Below are 21170 nucleotides of genomic sequence, written 5' to 3'. Positions count from 1 at the left end.
CAAACCTTTGGTATGGGTTGAGCTATCCTCCAAAGGTTCACTCTGCCTGATAGGTTGCAAAAGATGCAGGTAGTTTTGAGTTGATAGAACTGCCAAGTATGGTAGAATGCATACTAAAGAATCTTGAATGGTTGTCATAGTCTCTGAGATGGTGCACAAGACAGACAATTAATGGATGTCAACCATGGAATAGCGGTGTATAGAATGATGTTTCTACTAGCCAGAAGAGAAAAGATACATGGTTGATCCTGTTAGTAGTTATATGCTTGCTCCCCTCATGGCCTAATGGATAAGGCGTTGGTATCCTAAACTGAAGAATGTGAGCTCGAGTCCACATTGAGGGTAATAGTGAGGTTTGATATGCTGAAGATCTGCAGTTTAGTTTTTTCAAAGTAGTTTAAAGAAATCGTTACTTCATTTCAGCCTTGGTCTCTGCCGTTTCATATGCATTTACCAGTTGCTGTTCTAGCTTTGTCAAGCATGCTCTCTGTCCAGCCTCTTGCTTCTTTACAGCTATGATATTAATTCTAACATTCTTTTAAATCTCCCTAAAGTTCTAATGGACTTATCTTTCCCCCATGTATGCTCAATACTTGCCCACACTTCAAACCTTATTTCCATGTGCAGAGCTGTAGAGAAACAAAAGTTTCTGAGTGCTCCTGGTTGTCTTACAAGCCCTGAAGGGACTTGTGAGATTTAGAAGCTAACCAACTTCCAAGTACAATTGGATTGGATAGACAAATAAATATATTTAGAACACCTTCAAGTGGCTCAATGGTAAGTCTGAATGCTTCTAATGCTAAAAACTAGGTTCTGATATCCATGGTGGGCACAGCCACCCCATTATGTATCTTTGTGCTTTACAACAAACAAAAAATACATTTAGTATATATCATAACAGTTATTTGTATTTTGTGTAAAAAGTTTGTTATAAATATTGCAACAGATCTGTTTTTATTTCCTGAATCTGATAGCTATATTCTTAAAGCTTTAACAGGCACCCAAGTACATCTTAGACAATCCAAATTATTTTTGGTTTATAAATTGACTTAAAACAGTTAATTTGTCTCCAGAAAAAATCCTATTTTTTTTTTGAAATTAGGCTAAATAAAATTCATATTATCTCAAAGCGATATGGAATTTCCTACCTCGTGTATACCTGCTCTTATATGTTTTCCTAGTGCAGGTACATATCCTTGCACAACAGAGTAAGATTCTGGATTTAGTATCTGGTAAAGGTCCATCCCTAAAGCTGTAAAGATATGAAAATAACATTGTTAAATATTTGTCATATAATAACAGATATAATTAATTGTATAATAGATTTATTCATGATACTTTATAAATTATATCAATAAGATACAAAACTAACATTGTAAAATACTTATTATCTGTACCAGTTCGTAGTATTATTCATAGAGAATTAATTATATATTTATCATTTTGTAAAATACATCACCATGATACAAGACTGGTGTTTATACTATTCTGTGGTTAAGTTTCATGAAGAAGATCTCACTCTGGGACAACTATGCTTGAAGAAGGCTTGATTATTGGTCATATTTAACATTAAGCACAAAGCTACACAATAAGTTATCTGTACTCTGCTCACCACAGGTATCAAACCCTGACTTCTAATGTTGCAAGTCCACAGACATACCACAGTGCCATGGAGGGCACATAAATGGGTAATGAAAATACTTTATTATAGTTTAACTGTAACAGATATCCAATGTTTGGAATATATTGTATCATCATCAGAGAACAATAAAAGTTTGTAAGGACAATAGGAAACTGTTATATGCTATATGAAAAAGGAACACACCACTTGTATTGTTTCAAACCATGCTATGTCTAAATTTACAAGTTGAACACTTTTTACCTTTTAAGTTATATTTCAACAACCATTTCTCAGATGTCTCCACGGTCTGATCTAAATCCTTTTCAATAATAAATGTGATGTCTCTAGACGTAAGCGATGATGAAAATGGCGTGTTTAAGTTTCCTTCCAGTGTTTCCTCAATGTCCTATATAAACAGAAATACAAGGAATGCATTCTGGACCTTAGACTTTACTGATTCTGGAACTTTCTTGGAGAGATTCAAAGAAAATTATACCTTCATGGTAAACATAATGATATTACTCAAGTCTGATAGTGTATCAACATATAAGGGGAGCTCTGATGGTTCTCTGGTGCTGTGAAGTTGGTGAGAAATATAAAAAATATGTTGGCAACCATATATGCATCTTGCATAGTGTAATGATGCCCTCAAAGTGCCTAGGAAATAATATACACACATAATATAATTCATTATGCCCATAAAGAGCTTAGGGAACCACATACGTACCTGACATAATACCTACAAAGTACCTAAGGAACCATATACACACGTGACATAATATCATAATGCCCACAAAGTGCCTAGAAAACTGTATAAGCACCTGATATAATATCATAATGCCCACAAAGTGCCTAAACACTTTACATCGGCATATTTTTTATATTTGCCACCTTTCTTACAATAATTGTTGTTTTTGGCTCACCCTGTAGAAGTAGGAATTAAACACGTTACATAATCAAACTAACATATATTACAGAAAATCTCTCATGTTAGAAGGTTAATGTCTCAGGCTAACGTATACAAACACATGCTCTAAAAGGAAACCAGTGTATTATAACTTTGGTTATTCAGACATGATTATGGTTAAGAAATGAGATGCCTGAAAATTTAATTTTCAATAAATCATGTACACAGTCATATTCAAATTTTTACTTGTATTAAAGTAAAATAGCTGTTAGAATCATATAAATTATAGTAAGGCATTTGTTATCAGAATCATATAAATTATAGTAAGGCATTTGTTATCAGAATCATATAAGTACTGTAGAAAGATATCTGTTATCAGAATCATATAAATTATAGTAAGGCATTTGTTATCAGAATCATATAAGTACTGTAGAAAGATATCTGTTATCAGAATCATATAAATATAGTAGGAAGATAACTGTTATCTGGATCATATAAAGTATAATACGAAGATATCTGTTATCAGCATCATATAAATACTGTAGGAATAAGTCTGTTATCTGGATCATATAAATACTGTAGGAAGATATCTGTCATCAGCATCATATAAATACTGTACGAATAAGTCTGTTATCTGGATCATATAAATACTGTAGGAAGATATCTGTTATCAGCATCATATAAATAATGTAGGAATAAGTTTGTTATCTGGACCATATAAATACTGTAGGAAGATATCTGTTATCAGCATCATATAAATACTGTAGGATGATATCTGTTATCAGCATCATATAAATACTGTAGGAAGATATCTGTTATCAGCATCATATAAATACTGTAGGAAGATATCTGTTATCAGCATCATATAAATACTGTAGGAAGATATCTGTTATCAGCATCATATAAATACTGTAGGAATAAGTCTGTTATCTGGATCATATAAATACTGTAGGAAGATATTTGTTATCAGCATCATATAAATACTGTAGGAAGATATCTGTTATCAGCATCATATAAATACTGTAGGAAGATATCTGTTATCAGCATCATATAAATACTGTAGGAAGATATCTGTCATCAGCATCATATAAATACTGTAGGAATAAGTCTGTTATCTGGATCATATAAATACTGTAGGAAGATATCTGTTATCAGCATCATATAAATACTGTAGGAAGATATCTGTTATCAGCATCATATAAATACTGTAGGAATAAGTCTGTTATCTGGATCATATAAATACTGTAGGAAGATATCTGTTATCAGCATCATATAAATACTGTAGGAAGATATCTGTTATCAGCATCATATAAATACTGTAGGAAGATATCTGTTATCAGCATCATATAAATACTGTAGGAAGATATCTGTTATCAGCATCATATAAATACTGTAGGAAGATATCTGTTATCAGCATCATATAAATACTGTAGGAAGATATCTGTTATCAGCATCATATAAATACTGTAGGAAGATATCTGTTATCAGCATCATATAAATACTGTAGGAAGATATCTGTTATCAGCATCATATAAATAATGTAGGAAGATATCTGTTAGCAGCATCATATAAATACTGTAGGAAGATATCTGTTATCAGCAGCATATAAATACTGTAGGAAGATATCTGTTATCAGCATCATATAAATAATGTAGGAAGATATCTGTTATCAGCATCATATAAATACTGTAGGATGATATCTGTTATCAGCATCATATAAATACTGTAGGAAGATATCTGTTATCAGCATCATATAAATAATGTAGGAATAAGTTTGTTATCTGGACCATATAAATAATGTAGAAGATATCTGTTATCAGCATTATATAAATACTGTAGGAATAAGTCTGTTATAAAATTTACAGGAGTACTTACTTACCTTTAAGAAAAGCAACTGAGTATTCTGACATGTGACATCTGGTATATGACACTGGGTGGTGGGGAATTGAACTTCCTTATTATGGATGACATCTGGTATACAACACTGGGTGGTAGGTAGTTGAACTTCCTTATTATGGACTAAACATTCCTGATGAAATGATACCTAAAACAAATATATTTCAAGTACATTAAAACAATACCGTAAAGAGGGTATAATAAATAATTTGCTTTAAATATTAAATACTGCGTTTTTAACTAAGTCTCAGTTTTTATATTTTCTAAAACATCTTTTTGAAATATACTGTATTTATAAGCTTTCCACTGAAAAGCAGTTTAAAATGGAAGTTTTTTCGAGTTAATATTATTATTATCTCCTTTCATTTCTATTTAATTCGAACCTAAAATTCATGTATCTTGTACATCTATCTACAATACAGCATATTCTGAAGTAATACAAATATGTGACTGTTTTTGATGTTAACAAAAGCAATTTCACTGTAGAATTTCTTTTAGCTTATGTAAACCTTTTACCTCTAGGCCTACCTTAACTTTACCTGATCATCAGTGACGATTTTGTTCTTGGTACGAGACTGATTTATTTCTTTGAAATGTCGAATTCGTTCCAATTCTATCTCCACTTTTTGAAGTTCTTCCCGTAAGAGAGCCAAGTCAGTGTCATACCGGACCACGGCCTGTTCCTATAGCAACCGACGATTTCAAATTGTTAAAAATCACTAATACAAAGTCATTGTTATTCCGTATTCGTATTTTACTCGTATTTTGCGTTATTTGACAAACCTTGCTATTTTATAAGATGGAATTTGAAACCATAGCGACGAAGTATTTATAAAAACAACAACGTTATAACCTGCTATCGCCAACTTTAACCTGTTCAGTGCCGTAGACGAGATAACTCGTCCAAGCCGATCGGTAACACAGTGCCACGGACGAGTTAATTCGTTCTCAATAATACCTAACTTCAACGCTAGATGTCAGAACCATACATGCATTTGACCTACTTACAAATTGTTTCACTTTCGATCCAAAATGGCGTCACGAAAAAAGTTACAAAATGAAGAAGCATTAGAGTTGTATTTTGAACTTAGTTCGGAGTTTGAAGATAGCAGTGGCGATTCAGAAGAATCGGATTTTAAAGATCTATTGAAAAATACGGAAATACAGATGTTAGTGAAGATGATGATAACTGGCCATCAACCAGCACTCGTAAAACACCAGGGAGTAAACGTAAAATTGCAAGTCGTAGTAAGAACAGTTCCAAGAAAAAGTGCCCTAATGACAATGATTGGAATGCTGAATCCTTTGCTGCTCCAGTTATCAACCCCTTCTCAGGAAATCATGATGTCCAGTACAACGATTTGATCAAGACTCAAAGTCCTTTTATTGTTTTCAAAAGTTCTTCCCTCCCACAATTATCAACCATATTGTAACAGAGACCAATAAATATGCAAAAACTATGATGGCTCGCGCTGATTTGAAGGAATATTCTAGAGAAAAATCATGGAAGCCAAATAATGAGAAGGAAATTTATGAATTTATGGGTCTGATAATGATAATGGGCATAGAAAGGAAACCAACTATTTCCATGTACTTCAGTACTGACCCTTGCCACACCCATTTTTGGTCAGTGCATGTCAAAAAACCAGTTTCTTTTGCTGCTATCGATGTTATACTTTGCTGACAATACCCAGGAAAATATTGTTGACCAACAACAACGCAAGATACAGCCCATTATTGACCATTTACGGGAAAAATTTAGAACCTCATATGTACCAAACAAACATGTTTGTATTGATGAATCTTTGATACTATGGAAGGGTAGACTGGGATTTCGACAGTACATTCCATCTAAAAGGGTTAGGTTTGGAGTCAAAAGTTATGAGCTACGTGAAAGTGTAACAGGCTATGTTTGGGACTTTTTCATCTACACTGGTGCTACAACACAGTACAGCACTAAAGATGGTGGACGGGGCGAACGTGTTGTACGCACATTGATGGAACTATTGTTTGGACAAAATTGTAAGCTCTATTTGGATCGTTTTTTTACAAGTCCCACTTTAGCGAAGTCATTGCTTGATCATGACACCTATTTGTGTGGGACAGTAATGAAAAATCGAATTGTGATGCTGAAATGTTTCACAAATATCCAAAGGGGAGATATGGAAGCGGCACAAAAAGACAGCATTGGTGTTTTTCACCGGAAGGATAAGAGGGACATTTTCATGTTGAGTACAATACATGACAATACCATGCAAAACACTGGAAAGATCAATCGTGCTACTGGTCAGCTATTGTAAAACCAAAATGTGTCCTTGATTACAATAGTTATATGGTTGAATTATGTGACAATGTGTTGCATGCTTATCCGAGTATGCGCAAGGTTTACAAGTGGTACAAAAAAAGTATTGTTTCACATGATGGATATAGCAGTGTACAATGCTTTGGTAGTTTACAAATCACTGGGAAACAACCTGTCTCTCCTGGAGTTTAGACTTGGTGTCATCCGTACCCTGATTGAAGTTTACCACACCCAGCGCCCAAAATCCACCGGAGGCCGGCCTTCCTTGGAAAACCCCCTTCGCCTCACAGAACGTCACTTCCCAACACTTATTCCCCAAACAGAAAAGAAAAAGTACCCCACTAGAAAGTGTAAAGTGTGCTCTGACAAATCCACGAGGAGGGAAATCAGATATGAATGTACTGATTGCAAAGTGGCTCTTTGTGTTGACCCCTGTTTCAAAACATTTCACACGATAGTGAATTATTAAATGAATCATGTATTTCAATACCCAAAAATGACATTTTGTGCATTATTGTTTCATGTTTTGTACATATTTCTTCATTTTGTGTACTACTATAAGTTTGGCTTAGAGAACAAATAGTATTTGTTGCTTATTTCCTTTGTTTTAAAAATTACTCAATTTTGCTGAAAAAAAGCCAGCATAGGAGTTGCCGTAACAGCTGAAATACTCGGCAGTCAACAGGTTATAGAAATTTATGGCAGACATGTTAATATTACAGTGTGTTATTTTAGTGATAACTGACCGTGTCGTGAAGTTCGTAGCAGTGAACTCGAGCCCCACTACTGCTTGCCAGGTCATCTACAAAGTTCTGGAAAAGCAAAAGAAAAAAAAAGTTATTTAGCTCGTAATATAATATTGTAAATTTCTGATACAAAAAATGTATTAATTTCCTTCAAGGAATAATAAGAAAAACACATTTCTGAAATTCTGACATAGCCAAAGAAATATTCCTATTCTAAAGTTACGAAATAGTTTCCTTTTTTTATTAAAGTAAATACATATCAGGCGATAATTCAAATTTTCAAACAGTTTTCTAAGTTTTAGGCTAAGGCTATCTATTTGAAATGGTACACTTGAAAGAAAGCGACTAGCCAACATCCCTCACTGCTAACGCTGGACCACTCTTGTCTGACAGAAGAGTAGTTGTTGAATTTCACTCTGATGGGACACAGTTCTGAGCACAGCAGTGTAAAGAGAACTGTTTAATATCACCGGGCCTAAATAACGACAAAAATGTAGCAAACAGAGTGGACATTAGTGGCATTAGTTTCTTGTAATTTAACTGTTATAATTCAATAACGTTTCGCCATCTTCTAAAAAGCGTTCACACCATAACAAGTACTGTTGTATCAAGTGTCTTAATAGTGTTCCGACCACTTCTGTGTTTGTTGTGTCCCAATACGCCTGATGAATTCTGGATTGAACGAAAAGCGTCGTCAAAAATGGTGGACATAGTGCAGTTGGAACAATATTATTATATATTCTTTTAATTTTTGAAAATCCCTTATGGACTACATAAAGAATGTAGTGTTTAAAAATGTAATTGGCCTAGCATAATATATTACGAAAAACATAATTGTAATTATATTTCACCAACTTGTAAAATGTGTTCACATCATAACAAATATAACTTTTGAAATGTATAATTACATTGATATATCATTAGAAATGTTGTATTTCTAGTAAAAGGAAAATAAATAAAATATATCTCACCTGTATAGATTGTCGTGAGCTGCTGTAAGCTACAAGGTGGATAACTGTATCACTTCCTATTAGAAACTGATTTAGAAGTTCAGACATTCCTTTCGCTGAATGGTTTGGTTGGCTTCGAAGAATAATCAGAATTGTGTGAAAAGTGTTTCCTATTCGCAGGAGATTTCTCAGTGCTCTCATGAAATCACAGCCAACCTTCGTCTCTAGTTTAGAAACCCATTCAACTGATTCCGTCAGTCTACAGCAAAGAGTTCTGTATTTGAAGCAGGAACTTTATGACAATGTTTCTTACGCAACATTATGATATTTTAGTACGTGTTACCAAAGTTTCCCGTGCCACCTGCGACATTTATGTCGTTGGCCTCACGGAAATGGTGAGATGGCGTGCATGTGCTCCATTTATCTACAATCACAAGATGAAAAATTGAAATGTTTTCCAAACGTCGTAAAAATGAAAAGTTTGATAAAGGTTTGTTTTTTTTTTAATTTCGCGCAAAGCTACATGAGCGCTATCTGCGCTAACCGTCCCTAATTTAGCAGTGTAAGACTACAGTGAAGGCAGCGAGTCATCACCACCCACCGCCAACTCTTGGGCTACTCTTTTACCAACGAATAGTGGAATTGACCGCACATTATAACGCTCCCACAGCTGAAAGAGCGAGCATGTTTGGTGCGACTTGGATTCGAATAGAGGAAGCAGGATTTAGAATATTTTGGATACATCCAAGAATCCCTGAAAGTTTGTTTTGAATTTCGTGCAAAGCTACTCGAAGACTGTCCACGCTAGTCGTCCATAATTTTAAAATTATGGAGTAGAGGGAAAGCAGCTAGTTAACATCTCGCACCGCCAATCTTTGAAGCATTCTTATCAACGAATAATGGGATTGGTTGTTACATTATAATACCCAAACGGCGGAAAAGGCGAGCATGTTTCGTTACAGAGTTAGGAACCAGTGACCAACATATTTCGAGCCCTAAAGACTAGATAGGTCATGCTTGGCCTAATCATAAGCGTTTTATGGTGATCAAAGATTGAAAAAACCCAGCAACAAAGAGATAGAAGTCGTTTTATGGTGTAAGATCTATGAGGTTCACATATGAAAGCAACAGAAAATACATAATTTTAGGACATCACACGTCTTCCACTAATTAAATAAAATGTCGGTGACTTTTAATGTAGATAAAACCTTATTTAATACAAACACAAATACATAGCTAGAAAGAATTATCAAATATAAAAACAGGATCACGCACACAAGATGTAATGAATAATAATAATAAAAAAGATCCACAGCTCGAAACCTTTCGAATAATTGATTATTAGAAGAATGAAGTTTAAAGTTGATTTAGGGAAATGAAGAAAGAAGATAATGTTTCGAAATCGCTCGAGTTAGGAGCCATCTCTTAATTTCGGATAGTACACGTACTCACCTTCAATCACTGTGAAGTTGAAATGAGATTTTTCCATCACGTTGGGCCCCGGCATGGCCAGGTGGGTTAAGGCGTGCGACTCGTAATCTGAGGGTCGCGGGTTTGCATCCCCGTCGCGCCAAACATGCTTCGCCCTCCCAGCCGTGGGGGCGTTATAATGTGACTGTCAATTCCACTATTCGTTGATAAAAGAGTAGCCCAGAATTGGCGGTGGGTGGTGATGACTAGCTGCCTTCCCTCTAGTCTTACACTGCTAAATTAGGAACGGCTAGCGCAGATAGCCCTCGAGTAGCTTTGTGCGAAATTCAAAAACAAACAAACCATCAAGTTGTTTGCTAAATTAAATATTGTATTCCAGGTACGCCATCACTTCTAAAGTTCTAAGATATCTATGTAATTATAACATCTGAAGGCACTCTACAAACCTTTGCTGTGAGATTAATCGTGGTCGTTTCCAAAGTTTTTCCAGGGTATTCGAAACCCCCAACAAGTACAAGCAATGAGCAGTGGCCAGCTGTTCCTTCAATAGAATCTAACCAATCATAGCTTAGAATTTAGTGTTATACATTGCAAAGGTTGAACCTGGTGACTTAGAGTGAAACCAGATGCGAAGTAAAATACATAAAAGACATATGTAGTACAGTAATCGTTAAGTAGCTGTATGTTTATATATATTAAATAGTTCACAACATAAAACATATGTACAATAGTAATTGTTAGTAACTGTATATTTATATATATAAAATAGTTCACAACATAAAACATATGTACAATAGTTATTTTTAGTAACTGTATATTTATATATATAAAATAGTTCACAACATATAAAACATATGTACAATAGTAATTGTTAGTCACTGTATATTTATATATATTAAATAGTTCACAACATAAAAAACATATGTACAATAGTAATTGTTAGTAACTGTATATTTATATATATAAAATAGTTCACAACATATAAACATATGTACAATAGTAATTGTTAGTAACTGTATATTTATATATATTAAATAGTTCACAACATAAAACATATGTACAATAGTAATTGTTAGTAACTGTATATTTATATATATTAAATAGTTCACAACATAAAACATATGTACAATAGTAATTGTTAGTCACTGTATATTTATATATATAAAATAGCTCACAACATATAAAACATACGTACAATAGTAATTGTTAGTAACTGTATATTTATATGTATTAAATAGTTCACAACATAAAAACCATATGTACAATAGTAATTGTTAGTAACTGTATATCTATATATATAAAATAGTTTACAACATATAAAACATATGTACAATAGTAATTGTTAGTCACTGTATATTTATATATATTAAATAGTTCACAACATATAAAACATATGTACAATAGTAATTGTTAGTAACTGTATATTTATATATATTAAATAGTTCACAACATAAAACATATGTACAATAGTAATTGTTAGTAACTGTATATTTATATGTATTAAATAGTTCACAACATAAAAACCATATGTACAATAGTAATTGTTAGTAACTGTGTATTTATATGTATTAAATAGTTTACAACATATAAAACATATGTACAATAGTAATTGTTAGTAACTGTATATTTATATATATTAAATAGTTCACAATATAAAACATATGTACAATAGTAATTGTTAGTAACTGTATATTTATATGTATTAAATAGTTCACAACATATAAAACATATGTACAATAGTAATTGTTAGTAACTGTATATTTATATATATTAAATAGTTCACAACATAAAACATATGTACAATAGTAATTGTTAGTAACTGTATATCTATATATAAAAATAGTTTACGACTTACTTGTAAATCTGTTTTGAATGTGGTGAAAACGTATGTTTCTTTATCGAAGGAAAGATCTATCAGTAAGGCTACGTTTTGACCTGGAATGACGCCGAAAGTCTGACACGAAACAAAGGTGATAAGAAAATTAATTATATGTAATTCCGAGTGATCTTGATACAAGCAAGGTATTGTAAAGTAAGAAACCTTATGAACAAGTATGCAGTAAGACAAAAATGTTTATTTGTTAATAATTACACACGAAGCAACACAATGAGATATCTGTGCTCTGCCCACCAAGGATATCGAAACCCGGTTTCTATTGTTGTAAGGCCGATGACATATCGCTGTACCACTGGGGAACATATCCAGTTACTAGTAATGTATTGTTCAGCGCGAAAGAAAGAGGGCGCTAGTTGTAATATCTCCGACAATCGCCTGTGTTGTTTGAGTGAACCTTTGACACAGTCGACATATTAGTGTTTGAAAACCAACGACAATACATCGATAAATACAGGTAAAAGTGTCAAAGAATCGTTCTTTTACCAAATACCGTTTCTATAGAAAAGAACGATGAAATATATTTTATTAGTTTTATACATTTCTTCGCCATTAAAATATAAATTTGATTTTCTTTTACCACAATTGCAGTTAACGTTTTATTATTTTTTGTGTTTTCTTATAGCAAAGCCTCATCAGGCTAGCTGCTGGTTCCCCCGAAGGGAATTGAACCCCTGATTTTAACGTTGTAAATCCATAGACTTATTGCTGAACCAACGGGGGAACAAACGTTTTATTAACAGCCATGCGTATTACATGGGCAAACATTTATGTTATAGAAGCGGTTACCCTATATTATTTTATATTAAATTTTTGATACCTTGTTAATATTTTAATGCAGGGGTCACCAAACATTTTTCAGAGGGGGCCACATTACTTGGGGAATGAGAACCGCGGGCCGCGTGACCATTATGTTCAATACTCATGAGCTAGAACGAAAGCTCTCTGTAAAAGACTTAACACTAAGTTTAGGATGCCACATTAGCCATGTGGGAGTAGCATGAAATACACACATATAATAAAAAAACAAACAGAAATACAACCAACATTTTTATTTACCAACAGGTTATCAAAGAAGGTGACATTACCAAAAACAATTGCCACATTGCACATAGTGAGTACATATCTGAATTTCACTAAACCGCAAAATTTATGAAATTTGCGTTTGGCTTTCAAAATATCTTCAATATTTGGTTTTGAATTGCTGCATCCAATCATTAGAATTGCTTTCAAATGTTCATCAGTCAACCTTGATCAGTGTACCGACTTCACATACTTCATTTTTGAAAATGCTTGTTCACAGACATAAGTTGTTCCGAACACTGATGCCATACCAGATGCGAACTGCTTCAGCTTTGGAAAATCATCTTCAGATATGCAGCTGTAAAATTCAATAAGCTGCCCCTCTCTGTGTTTTACTTTCAACAAGTCATTTCCTTGCAAATCGATGACCTCCAGCTGAAGTTCCACTGGCACGTCATCAATGACACAATCAAAAGGATTCTGAAAAAGGAGAATGTCACTTTCGATTCTGTAATCACCAATAATCTTTTTCTGAAACTCCAGGTTGACATCTTCTGTGATTCCAGCATGAAACTCATTGAAACACTGAAAATGAGAGAGGTTTCCTCCTTCCAAATGTACTTCAAACAATGACAGCTTTCTCCGAAATCCTTTAATGATTCTATATAGATCACAGACAAGGTTATTCTTCCCCTGAAGTTTCAAGTTTAATTCATTCATGTGGGATGTGATGTCAACCAAAAATGACAACTTTGACAACCAGGTTGGATCCGACAGAAGTGGATCGGCTCTATATTTCTCGATAAGAAATATATCTATTTCTCTTCTCAGCTTATAAAAACGAGACAAGACTTTACCGCAGCTGAGCCACCTCACCGCCGAGTGATAAGGCAAGTCACAGAAATCTGAATCAATTTCTTCAAGAAACGCCTTGAACTGGCGATGATTAAGTGCATGACCCCGAATAAAGGTCACTGTAGAAATGACTGGTTTAAGTACGCAAGAAATACCTAAGTCTTTTCCACAGAGTGCTTGCTAGTGTATGATGCAGTGTATGAACAGAGCGCTTGGGAGTTGAAGATCTTCCAACTGTTTCCTGATCAGCCCCACCAGACTCTTCTTTACTCCAGCCATGTTTTTTCCTCCATCAACTGTTACACCTCTAAGCTGATTCCACTGAAGGTTATAGTCTTGCAAAGTTTTATGCACTTCCATGAAAATGTCTTCTCCAGTTGTTCTTCCGTGCATGCTGCAAACTGATGCCAACTCTTCCGTGATCTGAAAGTCCAAATTAACTCCACGAATGAACACGAGAAGTTGTAACGTACTCGAGAGATCAGTAGACTCATCCAGTGTCAGAGAATACCATAGGAAGTTTCTAGCTTTTTGGCGTATTTGTAATGCGATGTTCTTTCCAAGTTCTTCTGCTCTCCGTACAACTGAAGTTGCTGAAAGGCTGATACTTTCAAATAAATTGTTTTTTTCAGGACACAGTTCATTTGCTGCTTCCATCATACACTCTTATGAAGTTGCCGTCAGTAAAAGGTTTTCCTCGCTCTGCCATCCTATGCACTATTTTGTAACTTGTACGAGTGACAGATTCATTTTCAGCAAACTTTCTCGTAAAGAGATTCTTTTGAGATTCAAAAACACGTTTCATGGATTCAAATTTCTCAGAACGGAACTTTCCTGAAAATTTCAAATATGTTGATAGATGTTTTGTTTCATAGTGACGTCGAAGATTGTACTCTTTCAAAACGGCAACACTTTCGGTGCATATCACACAAGTAGCTTTCTGGTTTCCACAAAGAAGTACTTTTCTGCCCATTCTTCATTGAAAGCACGACACTCAGAGTCCACTTTTCTTATTTTTAAAAGCAGTCATAACGATGGGTGAAAAAAAAAAACAGGATCTGTAAATGAAAAACACAGAACGCTGTGAGAAAAGTATTGTACTGGTCCAAAAACGCACAAACAAAATATATTGAAACGTACGTTTGCCACGACACTTACCTAAGAACGAGTTACGAAAAGCGCATAACCCGACTACTAAGAGAAATGAGCTTGCTGAAGCGATAACCCCAGGCCGCAGAATTTACAAGACGAGTCAATAGGACAAAGGTTAAGTCTGTACTTGTTTTCGAAATCCTAATGCTTTTATAGATACGTGCCTCGATATGAATAAACGGACAGCAAGGGCGAAAGAAGAATTTTCCAATTGGTTAAAAATGCGCGTGACAGCCTTGTTTCTTTTTATCATAACGTCTTGTGTTTGCCAGCTTAAAGCGACCATCGGTGTGATTTATTTTGTTATGACAGTCGAACATTTGATGAAATGTCACTTTTTATTTCCAAGCGGTTAGCTGCTGGCGGGCCGGACAAAATGACCTCCAGGGCCGTAGTTTGGTGATCCCTGTTCTAATGTATCGTATTTATACGGAATTTATAAAAATAACAGTTTTAAACTATAATAACTGTTATAAAAAACAGTAAACTGTACAATAACATTTACAAGTATAGTACTTTTAAATGTGGATCGCTGTACATGTAGCTAACAACTGAATGCCCGGCATGGCCAGGTGATTAAGGAACTTGACTCCTAATCTGATGGCCGCGGGTTCGAATCCTCATCACACCAAACGTGCTCGCCCTTTTAGCTGAGGAGGCATTATAATGTGATAGTCAATCCCATTATTCGTTGGTAAAAGAGCAGCCCAAGAGTTGGCGGTGGGTGGTGATGATTAGCTGCCTTCTCTCTAATCTCACACTGCTAAATTAGAAACGGCTAGTGCAGATAGCTCTTGTGTAGCTTTGCGCGAAATTCAAAACAAACAAACAAACTAACAACTGAAGATCATCGACGAGAAAGAATGTAACAAAGCTACAGTAGCGCCATCAAACTAAAATTAGCATATGTATTTGTAAATATTAAAAAAGACCATCTCTGTTTTTACCATAAAAATAAAATTGAGGAAATCCCAAGAATTATCAGTTTATGATAATACAGTAGAAAAAATATAAAGATACCAATTCTGAAATTTCTTAGCGGCTCCCTATTAAAGAGTACCCTAGCGGTCTCTAAAGGAAAGCGTATAAGCACACAGATGTCTTATTTCAACAATGAGGAGTCTTGTAGCCAAGCTTTAAAAACATGCGCATTATTAACTGCCAAGATGCTCCTATCAATCTCAATTTATATTTCGTCAAACTCACACGTGCCCCTGGTAATCCTTGATAGATTACCGCCCGACTTCATACTTCGACAAATTTTCACCTTCATTGACCATTACAAGCCTAATGTATCAGTTGACCCGAAGAAAACAAGAATCCTGCAACGTAGCGGTGTTTTTCTCCAGCCTTTCACCAGAGACGACTTCACCTTTCTTTGTAAACCATGGAATGCCAACATTAATGTTCGGTGTTCTGACACGAAAAGCTGAACCAACCTGTTTTCTGTTTTCTTCAGGGACATTCACTCATCTATCTCCCCAGACGAAGTTCAACCTCATCTAGTATACATGCCATACACCAAATCAATTCTGGAATGAGAGACAAACCCACCCACTTCATGAAAGTGGTAAACTATTCTAACACATTTTTCTATACATATTTCACTACACAGCCGAACGACCCCCGCAATACTTTCATCACTAAAGGGGAACAAGTTTATCAAGTATCCCGCCCTACATACTTCTCCGACAACCCCCACTGCATACAACCTCAACTACCAACAGTGCCTCCTTATATACCTTACAGCTGACAGACAACATCACCCGGACAGTTGCTGACTACAACTTCCAATTTAAAACCAACCACCAAGAGGTGCCACGAATTTACCCACATTCCACCAGCTCCTAAACCAACTTTAACCTCAACCCGAACACAAACCACACAGATCTCGACTACCCACACGTCGACCTCAACTGACAACCAACCAACAACCTGCGACTCAACTCAAACATATATACAAAAGAACAAAAAACTCAAGACACCAGTAGAACAAGATAACACCCATCACTAATAACTATGATCATCTCACGAGCAACCCAAATCCCAGCCATCTTTCTCCAACATACTAAACAGTTCCAGTTCACCCTGGAGAATGTCTGAACACGACTTCACTGCTGACCACCATTTTCCTCGACGAATAATCCATTCAAATCTACGTTTGGATTCACCTTCCAAATACTCAACTTTCTTAATACAACGATACTCCTCTTGACAGTTACAACTGACTTTATGTTTTGCTAGCTTTACGTTTCCGGGCACGGTCAGGGTATTTCATTCGGTACCCTGATCGTGAAAATGGAGTTTCTCCGGGCACTCCGATTTTCTCCCACAGTGAAATTCCAGTCATAGGACGACGTTCCCCGCTCCCCTGAAAAGGGTCCGTACTCTACTCACGATTATAATTAGCTGAAATTTCATTCCAAGTTACAAATCACCCAAAATCCAATCTACCGGTCAACCAAGCATCATGCCTTAAGTAAACTCAAGAACTCGCTGGTCAGCCACAACCTTGGTCTTCTCCGTTTCGTCTCCGGCTATCTTTGCAGTTCCACAGAAACGGATTCGAAGACTTCCTGACATCAACCATCACACTTCACCGAAGTCGACCAAATAAACTCACGAAAGGGAAATAGAAGGTTCCCGACCACGCCGGCTAGAAGGATTTCCCTCTTTCCTTAAACCTGTCACGATTTTGGTTGGTTTGATTTCGAACAATTGTTTTCCGGTAACAGCACAAGATGCTGACTATTGAAGAGAGACGGCTAGTCAATACCCTAACTTTTGGGTTAATCGTCATCAGCATATAGCGAGATTGACTTTCGCATTATAACGCTTATATGGGCGAAAGGGCGAGCATGTTCGGTGATGAAATTCGAGCTGTAAATTGCTAATCGAGTACCCTAATCACGGGCTTTAAATTAGTATGTTTTTATAAATCATAAATTGTATATAAAATATTTAATTAAATGAAGCTACGACCCCGTAGTTCAATGGTAAGTAAGCTTATAGAGCTAAAATTCGGGTTTCGATACTCGAGGTAGTCGCAGTACGGATATGTAAAGTCAGAATTATAATAACAACAAAAACAATTTTATTCGATTTAAAGGTAAAATTAGTTTTTTTTTTATCTAATGTATAATTCCTAACACGTATTGCTTTCTTTACACAAAACCTTTCAATTTTAATCAACACAATAATAAACGAAATATGTGCCTCAGTCTAAGTAAATGGTTGTTTGTTTCGGAGATTTGAGTAAAGTTACAAAGTGGCTATTGCTAACTGTCTTTCAAAGTTACACAGTGGTTATTACTAACCTTATTTCAAAGTTACAAAGTGCCTATTGCTTACCGTCTTTCAAAGTTGCGTAATGCATATTACTAAGCGTCTTTCAAAGTTATACATTAGCTTCTGTTAACCGTATTTCAAAGTTACACAGCGGTTAATGCTAACCGTTATACAGTGGCTATTGCTATCGTCTTTGATTTTAATTTCTTAGATTAAAGGGAACTGAGATAGTCAACAGAACCCACCGCCAACGCTTAGACTACTTTAACGGAATAACAGAATTTGACTATCACCCTTCTAACACACCCGTAACCTAAAAGTATGATTTTACGGCAAGAAGCTAGCCATGTATCCCAGGTTTCACAGTATGACACACTAACCCTAACGTGCGGCTTAGTGCTAAACGAATCACAAAAGTAAATTTTATTTTCTTAAATAATGAAGACCTCAATGTAAGCAACTCTTTTATATTGAACCTTTATTCGATATGCTTAGCGTCGGTGGACTCATAAGATAGCTTGATGAGGCTTTGCTATATGAAAACACACACTTATATGACATTGGTTTGCATATAAATACGGACATATTTAGGAAAGGTTGATGGTTATTCCAGGTTTATCTGCATACTTTTAATTTCCTTCATTCACCAATCATCAATAATAATAAAGCGAGTAGTGAAAAGTTTAGTGTTCATGACATGAAAGCTTTGTTTGTTAAAATAGAGTCAGGGGTTCGAATATCACTTCGCCACAGATTCCAATTTTCCAGAAAAAGGTTGGGCATGTACAAGTAGTGAGCGTGCCGAATTATGAATCCAAGGTTCATAATTTGAGTGTTTGTGTTATAAAATACGTTCTGTAATTTGTGCGTGCGTTATAAGAATAACAGTCAAATCTTACTACTTGGTCACGTAATAGTAGCTCAAGAATTGGCACCAGTTGCTTTCATTCTAGACTATCAGTTTAAAATTAGGGACAATCAAAATTCGAAAGAAAAAATCAGAAAAAAGCTATTTGAAATACGGTTTGTTTGCAAGTCTTTAATATAATTTAATATTTTCTTTCTTCTTCCTAACATGTTTGAAAACGTCCTCGCTAGATGGCGTTTAAAGTTCGTAATTAAAAACACGTGGGTGTGCAGCGTAAAATATTTTACAAACCTTTCTGGAACCAGTATTTAACCATTCGATTCTTTCACAGATTCTTTCCAGAGATCTGGAAGAAATAAAAAAAACAACAACAAAACACGAAAAGATCCACATAGAGATTCAAGAATGAAACTTTTTGTAACCATCATTTTGATTTACTAGCTATTCATATAAACTGGGTACACTTTTATATCACTAATTTTATAAACAGTCCTAGAAATAGAACTTCCACAAACAAGCCTGCTACTAATACATAAATTGTGCTAGTAATACTGTTGTAATAATTCCATCGTTGAACGGGAAATTCTTTTGAATTATTTGGTAAAAAAAAAGAAAAATCCAGAATAGAGACCCTAATAATGAAAGCGACTTATTCCTTTTACTACGAGTTCTACAAGTTAACTAACGATATATTGATAGGCTTAACTCCACAGTATATATAATACGACAGTTCGACTACTTTCCTACATTTCCTCATAAATACACATTTTTCTCATATCACAGATAACTTCTGTTGAAACACAAAATCAAGTTTTCCCAAATTAAAGTACCGGACAGTACCAAACAAATAGACTACCTCTGTGATCGATGATTGATAGTAAGATACTCATAAGTAATTCAGTATCTCTTCCACTCTAATACACATTGAAGCTGCACAAATCATTTACTGAACTTTCGAGACGGTTCTAGTTTATCCCACATATATCATATGATGTCATACTTCCCTCTGGTGAAACAACAATACAAGCGTCTGTGATGACAAGAAAACCCACTTGTAAAGAAAATTATATATGTAAAAACAGCTGGTATGGATAGAGAAAGCACTATGTAGAGGAGCGAGCAACGTTCCCACCTTCTTCGGTCATCGTCAGGTTCACAAATAAAGAAAGGGTTACTGACCGTTAGCAGACCACATGTTTGAAGACGGTTGTGTAGATGACTGTAGGAATGTAGAAGGCGTGCTTAGATGTTAGATTATATTTATTAATATAGGTATAAAGTTGTTCCTTTGTATTGGTTTATTTTGGGCTTGAGTCGTTGTATAAGTAAGGCTTCTTTAATTTTGCGTTTCTTTATGTTTGTTTCTTTATTTAGTATTTGGGTGTTTTCTATGGTTGCGTTGTGTTTATTTGATTTTCAGTCTTCGAAAGCGTCCATTCTACAAAGTTTCATTACAAACAAGCTGTTTGGAATACTAGAATCAGATCATTCACATGTTTTTGCAGACTAGAAAATGGAGTCAGATATGTAGGATGTTATATATATGCAAAAACGGCTCGTTTGGGTTGATAAAATATTTTACATAGAAGAGCGATGACCTTCGGTCATCGTCAGATTCACAAAGAAAGAGGTAACTGACCGGAAGCTGACCACATGTTTGGAAGGGGTTGTGTAACTGAGTGTCGGAATGTAGGGGACAGTGTTAGATGTTTGAATATATAATTTATTTTATTATATTAATATAGGTATAAAGGTGTTCCTTTATATTGGTTTATTTTGGGTTTAAGTTGTTGTATAAGTAAGGCTTCTTTAATTTTGCGTTTGTTTATGTTTGTTTCTTTATTTAGTATTTGAGTGTTTTTTATGGTTATGTTGTGTTTATTTGACTTGCAGTGTTCGAAAACGTGTGAAGGTGACTTTTTATGTTCTTTGAATCTGGTTTCCATTTTTCTACTTGTTTCTCCAATATATAAGTCGTGGCAGTTATCACATTGTATTTTATAAATAATGTTGGTGTGGTGTTTGTCAGTATAGGTTTTACATAGTATAGACCTCAGTTTTGTGCCTGGTTTTTAAATAAATTTGGTATTAACTGGAATGTCATATTTTGTTACAAGTTTTTGCCAAATGTTGGTTATTTGTCTGCTGATGTCAGGAATATATGGTATGCAGCAACATATGGTTTCGTGATTTTTTGATTCGTGAGATATATTTACTTTTGTTGGTTGACTTTGCTT

At 35.0% G+C, this 21170-nt stretch overlaps 1 protein-coding gene across 3 annotated transcripts in view; it reads right to left on the bottom strand.

Annotated features, from left to right (window-relative positions):
- LOC143237433 (von Willebrand factor A domain-containing protein 3A-like) overlaps positions 1-21170 on the bottom strand; it is a 44100-nt gene that overhangs the window by 14213 nt on the left and 8717 nt on the right. For 2 of the 3 annotated variants that reach the window (XM_076476670.1, XM_076476672.1), the window contains exons 3-11: positions 19225-19279; positions 11709-11807; positions 10300-10406; positions 8444-8681; positions 7473-7538; positions 4964-5107; positions 4408-4572; positions 1883-2027; positions 1149-1252 (exon numbers count right to left, since the gene is read on the bottom strand). In XM_076476670.1, the coding sequence (XP_076332785.1) occupies positions 1149-1252; positions 1883-2027; positions 4408-4572; positions 4964-5107; positions 7473-7538; positions 8444-8681; positions 10300-10406; positions 11709-11807; positions 19225-19279 (1123 nt within the window). The remainder of the gene's footprint in view (positions 1-1148; positions 1253-1882; positions 2028-4407; positions 4573-4963; positions 5108-7472; positions 7539-8443; positions 8682-10299; positions 10407-11708; positions 11808-19224; positions 19280-21170) is intronic. The other variant, XM_076476671.1, reaches the window with a different exon arrangement.

The sequence above is a fragment of the Tachypleus tridentatus genome, chromosome 13, assembly GCF_004210375.1.
Source record: "Tachypleus tridentatus isolate NWPU-2018 chromosome 13, ASM421037v1, whole genome shotgun sequence".
Lineage (NCBI taxonomy): Eukaryota > Metazoa > Arthropoda > Merostomata > Xiphosura > Limulidae > Tachypleus > Tachypleus tridentatus.
This window is presented reverse-complemented; position numbering and strand designations above follow the sequence as displayed.